Source organism: Diadema antillarum, unplaced genomic scaffold, assembly GCF_040938485.1.
Source record: "Diadema antillarum isolate AM-2024a unplaced genomic scaffold, OU_Dant_1.0 scf00000123, whole genome shotgun sequence".
Lineage (NCBI taxonomy): Eukaryota > Metazoa > Echinodermata > Echinoidea > Diadematoida > Diadematidae > Diadema > Diadema antillarum.
Genome location: NW_027271012.1, coordinates 263,580 through 276,811, shown reverse-complemented (window position 1 = coordinate 276,811; position 13,232 = coordinate 263,580). Strand labels below are relative to the sequence as shown.

Genomic DNA, 13,232 nt, shown 5'->3' with positions numbered 1-13,232 from the left:
TAAGGGTGTATAACAAGTTCCAGTACCAATTACCTCATGCCGCGATAACGTTAATGTGTTTCCTTCTTTTGAAATTTATAGCAAGTTTGCTAGCCGTTACTTTGCAGCTTTAAATCTCAACCAATCATACTGCGAAAATGCGTGGAGCGATGTCAATCTTTCCGATTTAATTCAAATCAAATTCTATATATAATATCACCTATTGTTCTCGATACATATTCTCGGTATCGCCAATGCGAAGAAAACTTCTGCTCACACTGAAGAGCTCTGCTACAGATGTACTGTGGGATTTCTCGGTGCCCTTGTTCACTTCCGGTTGTCTCACGCGAGTCGCAGTTCGCATACGATTAAATTGAGTTATTTGTCTGCTTTTCCGTTGTTACGCCTATTTTTTCTTGGCTATGATTCAGTTTAAAAGAGTTGAAAGTTTCTAAGCTTTACTTATTTGCGGTCACTAGAATAATGGTTCACTACTGCAAGGCTTCAATGTGCTGGTCACATGATGGAAAGCGAAGAAGTCTTCAACAAAAAATACCTCTGAATATAGACAGAGCGTGATCTGATTGTATGTGCAGCCAAGACCGGGAAAAGTTTGTTCCTCGAGATATCCCATGATGGCGATTGGTGTTCAAACAATTTTACTGACTCTTGCAACTCGGCGCAGCTCGTGTTAAACGCGTAATGTATACTCAGATTACTCGTAACAAGAGTAATGCGAGTTTTACTATGAGATGCAGCACTTGGCCACATTTTTGAACATGTTTAAAAATTGAAGACTTGGTCGCGACTTGAAGCAGAGTTGTGCTGAGATTGTAGATGTTTTTTTCCCCTTAAGTCGGCAGATGGTTGTCAGTGTTTGGCGATCGATTTTGGCCGGTTAGGTTTTCGATGCCCTGCATCGAAAACTCCTTTCTTACCAAGTTATGGTCGCTGATCTGCCGATTGGGGCTTGTTGCGGTCCACTATGATCGTTAATTCATACACTTTTTCCTGCCCAACCAAAGCGATGCTTTATAAATACCAAAATGCGACTTTTACCGATTTTGACAGCGTGTGGACAAAAAGACTGTCTTTGAAAGCATTGTGCAAATATAAAGATTCAACTATGAACTTCCATATGAGGAAACCGGTTGTGATAGAATAACCACACATTACTCATTATATCTATGCTGCCACTAATTTACATATTACTCGAAAGTTCGAATACAAGACTAGTTCTGCTTGCCACATTAAGGCGCAGAAATATATGTGAAGGTACTATACGTATTATAAGATATACCATATCTAGAGTTTATTGCGAACAAGAGCTCTAATGGATCGACACCCCCATGAGCTCAGAAGTAGACTTACCACTTTGAGGATCTATCTAACTTCGATTCAACATCCTTGTCATACCCCTATATGTGTGTAAAGTATTGGCTCAAAAGCAACTACCGGTACCCCTTCACGGGCCTACCTTTGCGGCATCTACGAGTACACACAAAACGAAAATTACTACGTACTTGAATATACAAATTACAGTGTACCAGATAAAGCAACCATGATTGAAGTACACCTGCAATTGTAACTCTGTTTCAGCTCTTGCCCAAGTATCTAGAAATTAACTGTATTATAGGCGTATGATAGGTGTATTCACACACGTTAACATAATGATATGCACACAATTTTTTGTATTCATACTTCCTTAAAATCACACTTTCTTACCTATAGGTTCACATTCATATAAAGCACGTGAAGTGGTGGAAAAGGTTACCTGGTACCTCTTCGTGGCGTTAACGGTTAACGGTGCTCAAGCAGGGTTCCGTATTTGGTCGTGTGAATGGACATTGTGTGGCAGGTAGCAATGATAGGAGACGACCCAATTCAATTCAATTCAATTTTCATTTTCCACTCATGGGGTTGAACACCCTCGTCAGCCTAAGGCTGGTTTTCAGAGGGGTCCACACAGTATTATAATATGGGCGATGTGGAGCGTGACTGGTATTGGTCAGGTGTTTACATAAAGGCATTATCAGAGCAAAGGCTAATCTGTATACATTGGAAATTCAACCATTGACCGTCACGTGATCAAGGCAAAAACGGGTCATTCCGCTGATGAAGGCTGTAACACTGACAGCTGAAAATTCCGGATTAAATATTTTGTATTGAGATTAAAAGTTTAACACCAATTTCAGTCATATAATTATCTATATCTATTGTAGGCATATCGAAGTATGTGTGCAGGGGCGGATCTAGCTTTATTCCAAGGAGGGGGCTTTAGTGGCTGAGCTGGGTATTGCGAGGTTACCAGCTTGCGATTGTAAGCATACTTCCATGATCTATTTTAAAATTTTTTTCCCCCAAATAATTGGGGGGGGGGGGTGGAGGATTGCACACTGGAACACTGCTTTCTTCTTTTTTTTTTTTTTTTTTTTTTGGGGGGGGGGGGGGCAAAATCTCGACGGGGGCACATTCATATGACGGTGTGAGTTCCTCGGCGAGGGAACGAAGCAACCGAGCAGGGGTACCACGGTAGGGACTTTTTCTAAAAACGGAGTACAAAAGCCGCGTTTATATAGAGCATTTAAATGCAAATTTCTTAAAATTAAACAGTGGAAAGAATCATTGCGAAGGACTATAAATGATTATAACATACGGGGTACTTTATGTTATGTGACGGTGTGAGATCCTCGGCGAGGGAGCGCAGCGACCGAGCGTGGAAGGGTGTGGGAGGGGAATACTCCTTCCCACCGTAGGGACTTTTTGTAAAAACAGAGTGTAAATGTCGCCTTTATAGAGCATTTAAATATCAACTTTCTAACGAATTAAACATAGTAAAAATATCAATTCGAAGGACTATGTATATGTTTATAACTTATGCAAACTATTCATTTTGCTACAAGTATACTTTTCCATTCGTCTGAAATGTATTCATTAAAAGCTAAAACGTAATCGCATTGCTCGAGTAATAAAAATCATTCTTATATTTCTAGAAAGCCAAGAAGAAAAGGAAAAATGTAGGGTTTACTAAAGTTGTTCCACGGGGCACACTCGAGGAGGACACGTATGAGGCTACCATCTTGACTTAAGCCTATACTAAATTTACTCATTAGTAAGTATTAGTGTATAGATATAATAATTTGTATTGTTAGTGTATTATGATTTTCGTCCCGTTAGGGGCTAAATTTTATATTTTCAATTGTGAAATTGACAACTTTTAGACAAAAAAGTACTTTTATGTTTATTTTGGTCTTAAAATAATTGTTTAGTTATTTGTTGCTTGTTTGTGTTCTATTTTTTCCCTTACTTGGCAGCCTGAGGAGGGGGTTTAAACGCCCTAACCCCTTTGTAGATCCGCCACTGGTGTGTGTGTGTGTGTGTGTGTGTGTGTGTGTGTGTGGAGGGTCACATGCAGGCAGCTGCGCCAGGCCTAAAATGCTATCGTATAATCATGAGTGCGCTGAACCTGCTGGGAACGCCCTTACTGTGAATCAGAGAACAAAAAGAAACTTGTAAATTGATGTAGCCTTCAATAGATTAGGTATAGAGTCTTGTTTAAAATTATTGAGTTATTGCGTGAAGTAAAACGTATTGAAATCTGTCTTATGAAAGTCAAAGCCTTATAAAGTCAAAATACAGTTAAATCCACGGAACCTAAGATTTTTCTTCCGATTTATCAATTTCTTAAGCTCTCTTCAATCCCAGTATATTGCAAATCGTAACTTGGTAATTCTTAGGATTTGCAACATTTTCACTGCATGAAGCCGCACTGCGTGTAATGATAAGGCCTATAAAAAACGTGTATAAACTGCGTATAGATCCAGCTCTATTGTGTTGCCGTGTCAGAAACGCGTTAGAAGACAAGTTCACCTTCATAGACATGTGGGTTGAGTGAATGCAGCAATATAAGTAGAACACATCAGTGAGAGCTTGAGCAAAATCGGACAATCCGTTAAAAAGTTATGAATTTTTGAAGTTTCTGCTCAGTCACGGCTGGATGAACAGACGACTATAGCTTGTGATGTCACATGAGTACAACGATATAAAGAAAGAATAAAGAAAATTCAACATATTTCCATTTTTTTTTCGCATAACAAAAGAACACTCGACTTCTCTCTTTCAGAAGGCAGGGGGTATAATATTACGCTTAACATACGTCAGTAGCAAGTCGAAGAAATGTGCGCTTTATTCAAAAAGTAAAGTTTTGTGAAATTCTCTTTTTATTTTCCTTATAGTTGTACGCATGTGACATCATACACTGTAGTAGTCTTCTCTTCCAGCAGTAACTGCGCAGATACTTAAAATATTCGTAACTTTTGAACGGATTGTCCAATTTTCCTCAAACTTTGACTGATGTGTTCTACTAATATTGCTGCATTCTCTCAATCCACATGTACATGAAGGTGGACTTGTCCTTTAATCTCTCATTTTTTTGTCTCCTACTTTTTCGATCTCTATCATGAATAGATATGGAATGTGTGATTAAAGTTGATGCTGTGTTAATGGAAAACGTGAGACTGTAGTACGGCGACCTTGTATAGCCCATTATTAGCTCATAGACAGCAAGATACATTGTTTAAAAAGCTTCAGCTTGATTCCACATGAGCAAATGCATATAAGCAGGAGGTTTCTTCTCGCCTCCCTGATATCAGTAAAGTGTTGTCTGTATGGTTTCTCTTCAAAAGACAACATGCCAGTCTGTATAGTTGGTGCTTTCACACCTCAGGTACTGTTTTCTTCTGTATAGTATACATTTCGCTATGTATCAATATTATTCAGGGCCCCACCCAAGGAAGACCACTATACTTATATCGGGTGACAACAGAGTAGAAATAGATAGATAGATAGATAGATAGATAGATAGATAGATAGATAGATAAATGAATAGATAGATTGATATAGAAGGACAAAGAGATTTATAGACAGATAGGGGCTAGATAATTGTATAGATAGACAGATAGATAGGTCGATGATAGAGACAGATGTATAGATAAATAAGTAAATGCACAGCCATGGCATAAACGCTCTTGCACACACACACACACACACACACACACACACACACACACACACACACACACACAAACACCTGCCAGCGCTATAATGCGTCTCCCACGACCAAACTGCCCAATCCACTATTGTCCGAACCATGCATTTCTCATCTGAGTCCAGTGGCAAGATATTCGCTATCAGCAGTACATGTCAATATTCACGTGAAATAATATGTAAGTATTAACCAAACATTTTGTTGCTATATATCACAATTTAAATTCAGGAAAAGCTGGAAAAGCTTAGACTGGATAGATCAATTCATGGTCATTAGCTATCTCAAGTGAAATTTTTATTGTCACCTTTTTTTCCTTTTTCAACGGCTGACGAGTCATGTGAATCACAGTTTAATATGGGTAAGAAACACAATTTATTATGCAATCTTTGATTTACTTGTTCAGCAGTTGTGAGATACCCTCCTTATTAACATCTCATATCACGCTTTCTATATTCATAGCGACACCAAATTTATACACAGGCAGGCTGCCTATATAAGCATAGGTCAACTCTAGTGGCCAGTATTGGCAAATTATAAACGGAATTCAAGGAGCGTAACCACGTGACTACTGAAGAGATTTGATTTACTCAGTGTAGGCCTGTTTGATCACCTTAGACGTAAAGCAAATACAAAGCATCAGGTCATCGCAAGTTATACAGTCTTTTACAGGCAACAATATGATTCAAAATAAGCTAAAGCAATTAATTCAACAAACAGAGCTTGAAGAAGTTAGAGACCTTATGGTAAATAAAGTTTACGAGTTCGACAGCTGGATCGACGTGACTTTCCCCCAGAAAAAAGCAAAAAAGGAAGAGTTGCATGATATGACAGCACGTAAATGATAAGGTTTTTTTCAGATTCTATTCTATTCCATTCTATTCTATTCCATTCTATTCTATTCCATTTTATTCTATTTTATTTTATTCTATTCTATTCTATTCTATTCTATTCTATTCTATTCTATTCTATTCTATTCTATTCTATTCCATTCCATTCTATTCTATTCTATTCTATTCTATTCTATTCCATTCTATTCTATTCTATTCTATTCCATTCCATTCTATTCTATTCTATTCTATTCTATTCTATTCTATTCTATTCCATTCTATTCTATTCTATTCTATAGTATTCTATTCTATTCTCATTCTTTTCTATTCGATTCTATTTCTTTTTATTCTATTCTACTTCATTTTATTTTATTCTATTTTATTCTATTCTACTCTGTTCAATTCCAGTCCATTCTATTCTATAATAATTATTCTATCCTATTCTCATTCTTATTCTACTCTATTATATCATATTCTATATCATTCTGTTCTTTAACTATTGTGTTCTATTCAATTCGATTCTATTCCTATCAAAAATGTTCTTGTGGCTATTGTTGAGTTTCAATCCACTTTTAATCTGCTGTTGTGAGCTTCACTCTACTACCTGTCCTTCATAATAGGCCTACCATATTTTCATTTTTATTTGATTTGATACTTATTGCTCTGTCAAGGACATCCGTTTTTCCGTGCAATCATTGAAATCACAAACCATTATGACAAAGCTAAATATGATAGCTGTCAATTTCACAAAATGATTATACCAAAATATACAGAAATCCCGCGCCCAGGAACAGTTGCTATACATCAGCAAATAATTACAGAAAATTCGGAAACATTATAGTCATCTATTAAACAGTACCGTCATCTTGGTATACCCCCTTTCTTACCCTATAAGGCAGATCTTTCTTTTCTCATATACAATATACGACCAATTTTTTTTTTCAATTTACGTATTCCATTTGGAATCTTATATTGCATTTCTTAATTTTGAAAAATTGTCTCGTTAATTTTGGAAAGTAGATATTATGTTTTTGATATAGGTTGACTTTTCCCAGCATTTTCATACTGTGCATTCAAATTCACACAGCGCACCCACACGAAAATATTCGGGCATTCAAATACAGAATCGGAACAATCAAATTCATTTCGTCAAACGAAATTCACGCTTGGGCGTGCAATTTCCAAATGCGAGCATTGCATTTTATTTTCGTGCATTTTAATTTACGCGATAGTCATGTGATAGTCCCGATGAGCTTGTTTGGAGGGTTCAATTTCATTTTCAGGCGATCAAGTTCCCAGTTTGTGCAATCAATTTAATGAGAATAATAATGGAGTATACTTTTTTTTAAGAAAAGAAAAAGGGCATTGCACAACCCATAAAGGCTTGCATATAGTTGAATTATGATTGTTTTTCTTTGTTTTTAAAATTAATATATCTTAAATTGTAAAGTCAAATCAGCAGTGCATCCAAACAACACAACGACAATCTAATAATATTATTCCTTGATGATACGCTGTATACTGCATGCTGACAACGCCGCCAACACAACCACACAGTACATCAATCTAAAGACAAACAAACACACAATGATCTCACTTCTAGTCCTGCAAAAGTAAACCAATAAGATTCAAATTTTAGAATAAACAGTCGGACCTAAACTGCAAAATGAATAATCTTCATCGTAAATTACAATATACTGCCCCCATGGCATCCCAATATACGATGCCATAACCTTTACGGGACGTCGAGTGCTTTGCCCAATCTCTTTTCCCCTTTCCCCGATGGCGCCCTCTGTTGAAAAAATACGAACATTTCCTTTACACACTGTCAGTGGGTATAAGACCACAGGACCATAATAATTATTACATTATAGTACATTGCATAATCAGTCAGTCCAACAAAATGTATCAATGTAGACATGGTGTGGGAAAAATACCACCACACCATAAACATTATACTACTGTTGACAACCATGGCAAAATCTTATCAGCTTGTATAACTAAGAGTAAGACAGGCATGCTTTCACGCATGTACCCAGCTTACAAGAACTCATTAGGCCTACTCCTTATTGAAGTCCAATTTGACATTGACGTCATTCAGCGCCGCTTCAACCATCTCCTTTGGAATCTGTGGGAAGAAACGTGCGTAGGCAGAAAGGAGTTCGTCACGAGATTTCAGATAGGTCTTTATCACTTTTCCTTCATCATTCTCTTGGAGCAAGGTGGTCTCAATGATGGCCAAGAAGCGACCGTTGGGGAATGCTGTAGACCGAGGGCTCGTCAAAAATGGTGGGGAGGGTAGAACTTGGGTGTAGATTTTATTCATAGACTCTGTAAAAACAGAAAGTTCAACTGGTGCATTGTGATGAATGACAACTAAACGGTACCAACCATCCACAACTAAGTCTCGGAACTGTGCCGCGCCTGCCGGATCGCTGTCAGCATTGTGCAAGCGAGCTATAATGTCACCATCCACGACAAATTTGTACCTCAAATACGAGTGGTGATATTCCGGCGAGGTCTTCTTAAAATCGAGCGCTATTGGAAGAAAAGTCGGATAACCTCCTATACCTACGTCCACCATGTGCCTGCTGCCCCGGTAGGTGAGGTTTTCAACCACTAAAATAACGTGGTCACTTTTGAAACCTATGTCACTGGCTACCAATACCACATTAAAACCCAAAGCTCGAAGAATCATGTAACAACCCACGTTTTTTTCGTAGCAGCATCCACCTACTCTGGTAAAGATTCTTCTCTTGATATCGTCAATCGTTGGGACATGACGCTGCTCGTGGGGTGTGGCAATACTAGTGATCGTCTGGAATGGAATGTACTGATGCCATGAAGACACGATCTCTTGCAGAAGACCTGTTGGGTCTTCTTTCATTTTTCTTTCTGGTGTATCCACCTTCAAGACATCTCGTAGGAAAGAGTAAGCCTCCTGTGATGTTATTTCATCTGTCATCTTCGAAAAATTACTTTTTCCTTGATGAGATAGAACCTATGAAGGAAAATAAAATGACGCAACATCATTGAATGAGTCATGAATTTATGCATGTAAATAAAAAAAGCAAACAAAAGACATTGGAGAATACAAACAAATCCTAATTGTTACCTAATTGTCGTTTGCATATTTTAAATCAGTATGCCGAAATGGTGTGATAAACTTTTTTCTTGTAAAATATGTCAGTGTGTGTGTGTGCGCGCGCGCGTATGTATGTGTGTATTAACTCATAAAGAAATGTACTCATTCGATATTTTAATATTTTATGAATGAAATAGTATGGGGACAGGACTTTTATATAAGGCATAGCCTTTCTGTCTGTCTCCGAACACTTTCAAATGTATTGTATTTTCGTACTGATGCTTATTGTGATCATTCCTTTCTTGTTATGGTGTTGTCAATATTCTATATTCTCCTGTTTGTTTGTTTGTTTTTACTGAAAGTGTTGAATAAATCTGAATCTGAATCTGAATCTGTTTAATTTTTGGAGTCACGAAAACAAGCGATAGCGTATTCGAGACTTATAGCCAATCAATTCCCTATGACCCGTCTCAGTGAAAGTATATCACAAGTCCCGTTACCAGTTACTGCGACGACGTTTATTTTTCCTTCTTGTGAAATTTAGCACGATAGTTATTCACTGGTTTGCAGCTTTCAGTCTCAACCAATCATACTGTGTTTTGCATAGAGATTAAAATCTTTTCAATTCCGTTCAAATCAAATTATATATCCGGGATCACATTCCTTTGTTTTAGATGCAATTTCAAGGAGAACATACCAACAACTATGCAGGACCTACTTTTATATAGACGTACATATTGACATCCATTATTTTATGAAACTGTTTGGTGTGTTCAAAATAACAATTATTATTAGAAAAGAGAGACCCATGTAAAAGACAAACTTGTAGAGATGTAGGTCACTCATAATGAAACATAATTATTATTATAACGGTCATATTACACTGTATTAACCAAAATGATGCAGACATTGCACCTGATGACTGAATCAAGTTAAATTTACATTTAAGTAGGATTGCATGACACTACAGCACTCATAACGTAACGATGTTACCCGGCAAGTATTAATATATAAGGTCATCGTGACTTAATTGGTACCATGTACCAAACTTTTCCTCTTGTCAAATACGCTTATTCCTATATAGACTTAAGATAGCATTCAGACCACACCAGCCTGAAACAATAAAATCGTATGACGAAAGAGGTGTTGTATAGGAGTGGCAACTCTTTGTAATTCATGCAAACACAATCATGTTTGGGTTATCAAGCATTACAATGGGATGTCTAACAATATGTCAAACATTCCTCCTCCTTTTGAAGTCATGCTCGGCGCAACTCATGGCTTATATGGAGAGGAAGACAAATGTTTCACGTTTCAACAAATAACAAACTGTATTTCAAAGCAAAAAAAAAAAATCTTAAAGCACTAAAATTTATGTATAGAGCAGGTTAAGAACGGATTCAAAATTTACATATATTTTTGTATTTGTAATGCGCAAATAAAAATGAGATGCTTCAGTTTCGTCTCCATGAATATTTTCTCCACAATGCGCACATATGGTATAGGCGTCTGAGATCTCTTTCTTTTATCTGGCGTGTTTGATCTCCCCCGCAAAAAAAAAGTCCTCCACTCCGTGTTCCAGCGTGTTTTTCTACATTTTTCTGTTGAAAACGTTAATATACAATGAGTTGGGATGCGTGATAGGGGAAACTTTTTCCTACTGTGACAGTACTTGGTCTTTCTTTCGTCAAAGCACTTGGGTTCCATCTGTTAACTATGACTTCTCGTTGGTATTGAGCGTGACTTCTTTCATACTTCATTCCTCATTATTTCACCCAAAAGTTAGAAAGCTGAAGTTAGGTCTCAACCAAACTATGCGATATCTTTTATGTGTATGGAGCGAATGTCCTTATAGATGAGACTTAAGTAGCAGAGACTGCCGCAACTAATCAGACACTGCGACGCTACCTTTCGAAAGCCCCCCCCCCCCCATGGCTCGCGCCCTCACTATAAGAAAGGTGACTTTAGAGCCGTCTCCAAATTTGCTGATTATTTTGTCGTGCGGATGGCGCGGAGATGTCGCCGCAACGTCTCCGTGACGTGTTCCCTATGGCGGAGATGTCTCCAGAATGTCTCCGGAAGGTGGCAAACAGGTCTCCGCAATTGCGGAGACGTCTCGGAGACCTCGCGGAGAAAATTAGTCTCATTGATTTGGCTGCTACTAAGAAGGAGAGCGAGAGAGGAAAGAGTGAAAAATCGAACATGTTTGATTCTCTCGCAACTCCCAAATACAAGTTCTGATTGCCACATAAGACGCAGAAATATTAGTGTGAAGAAGACAACGATAATAGGATATACCACATCTAAAATGAATTGCGAAGAAGAGCCGAAATGGATCGCCACTTACATGAGCTTACATCGACCCTAACAAAAAAGTCCTGTGGTACTCCCTGTGGTACTTGTCGGTACCACACAATGTACCACACACTTGTAATGTTACCACAGGAACTGTGTGGTACTGTACCACAGGCTTGTAGGGTACTCCCTGTAGTACTTGTCAGTACCACACAATGTACCACATAAATAAATGTTACCACAGGAACTGTGTGGTACTGTTTTACAGGCTCATGTGGTACTCCCTGTGGTACTGGTTGGTACCACACAATGTACCACACAAATATATGTTAACACAGGAACTGTGTGGTACTGTGTCACAGGATCGTGTGGTACTCTGGGATGTACCACAGGGCAGTACCACAGGACATTACCACAGGAAAGTACCACAGAACAGTACCACAAGACAGTATACACACAAATTGTCGTGTGGTATTTTGGGATGTATACCACACAACAGTACCACAGGACAGTACCACATGAATTGTCCTGTGGTATTTTGGGACGTACCACAGGAGAGTACAACAGGAAAGTACCACAGGATAGTACCACAGGACAGTACCACACGACTTGTTCTGTGGTATTTTAGGACGTACCACAGGACAGTACCACAGGGCAGTTCCACAGGAAAGTACCACAGGATAGTACCACAGGACAGTACCACAGGACAGTACCACAGGAATTGTCCTGTGGTATTTTGGGACGTACCACAGGACAGTACCACAGGATAGTACCACAGGACAGTACCACAGGAAAGTACAACAGGATAGTACCACAGGACAGTACCACACGACTTGTCCTGTGGTATTTTAGGACGTACCACAGGACAGTACCACAGGGCAGTACCACAGGACAGTACCACAGGATAGTACCACAGGATAGTACCACAGGACAGTACCACACGACTTGTCCTGTGGTATTTTGGGACGTACCACAGGGCAGTACCACAGGACAGTACCACAGGAAAGTACCACAGGATAGTACCACAGGACAGTACCACACGACTCGTCCTGTGGTATTTTAGGAAGTACCACAGGACAGTACCACAGGGCAGTACCACAGGAAAGTACCACAGGGCAGTACCACAGGAAAGTACCACAGGACAGTACCACACGACTTGTCCTGTGGTATTTTGGGACATACCACAGGACAGTACCACAGGAATTGTCCTGTGGTATTTTGGGACATACCACAGGACAGTACCTCACGACTTGTCCTGTGGTATTTTGGGACGTACCACAGGACAGTACCACAGGGCAGTACCACAGGACAATACCACAGGGCAGTACCACAGGAAAGTACCACAGGATAGTACCACAGGACAGTACCACACGACTTGTCCTGTGGTATTTTGGGACGTACCACAGGGCAGTACCACAGGACAGTACCACAGGATAGTACCACACGACTTGTCCTGTGGTATTTTGGGACGTACCACAGGACAGTACCACAGGATAGTACCACAGGACAGTACCACACGACTTGTCCTGTGGTATTTTGGGACGTACCACAGGACAATACCACAGGAAAGTACCACAGGATAGTACCACAGGACAGTACCACACGACTTGTCCTGTGGTATTTTGGGACGTACCACAGGACAATACCACAGGAAAGTACCACAGGATAGTACCACAGGACAGTACCACATGACTTGTCCTGTGGTATTTTGGGACGTACCACAGGACAGTACCACACGAATTGTCCTGTGGAATTTTGGGACGTACCACAGGACAGTACGACAGGAATTCCTGTGGTAATTTTCGATGTATACCACAGGAGAGTACCACAGGAACTGTCCAAAATCCCACAGGAAAATCATAATATGGTGCTATTCCACACAGAAGTACCACACAGCAAATTAAATTCGTAAGTACCACAGAAAAATGCTACAGGATATTCTTTTTTTTCTTAACATTTTATACCAGAGGACTATCACATCAGGAGAATATCAAACAGC

The 13,232-nt window shown here is 39.2% G+C and overlaps 1 protein-coding gene across 1 annotated transcript; it reads right to left on the bottom strand.

The window, feature by feature from the left end:
• Positions 1–7,912: 7,912 nt before the first annotated feature.
• On the bottom strand, positions 7,913–8,818 carry LOC139720188 (uncharacterized). Its single transcript, XM_071631553.1, has one exon. It carries the CDS (start codon positions 8,816–8,818, stop codon positions 7,913–7,915), a length of 906 nt encoding a protein of 301 aa, XP_071487654.1.
• Between the last annotated feature and the right edge of the window lie 4,414 nt (positions 8,819–13,232).

Bases quoted from the DNA above. Each gene is read 5' to 3' on its own strand.
- LOC139720188 (XM_071631553.1), bottom strand. From the start codon at position 8,818: ATGACAGATGAAATAACATCACAGGAGGCTTACTCTTTCCTACGAGAT.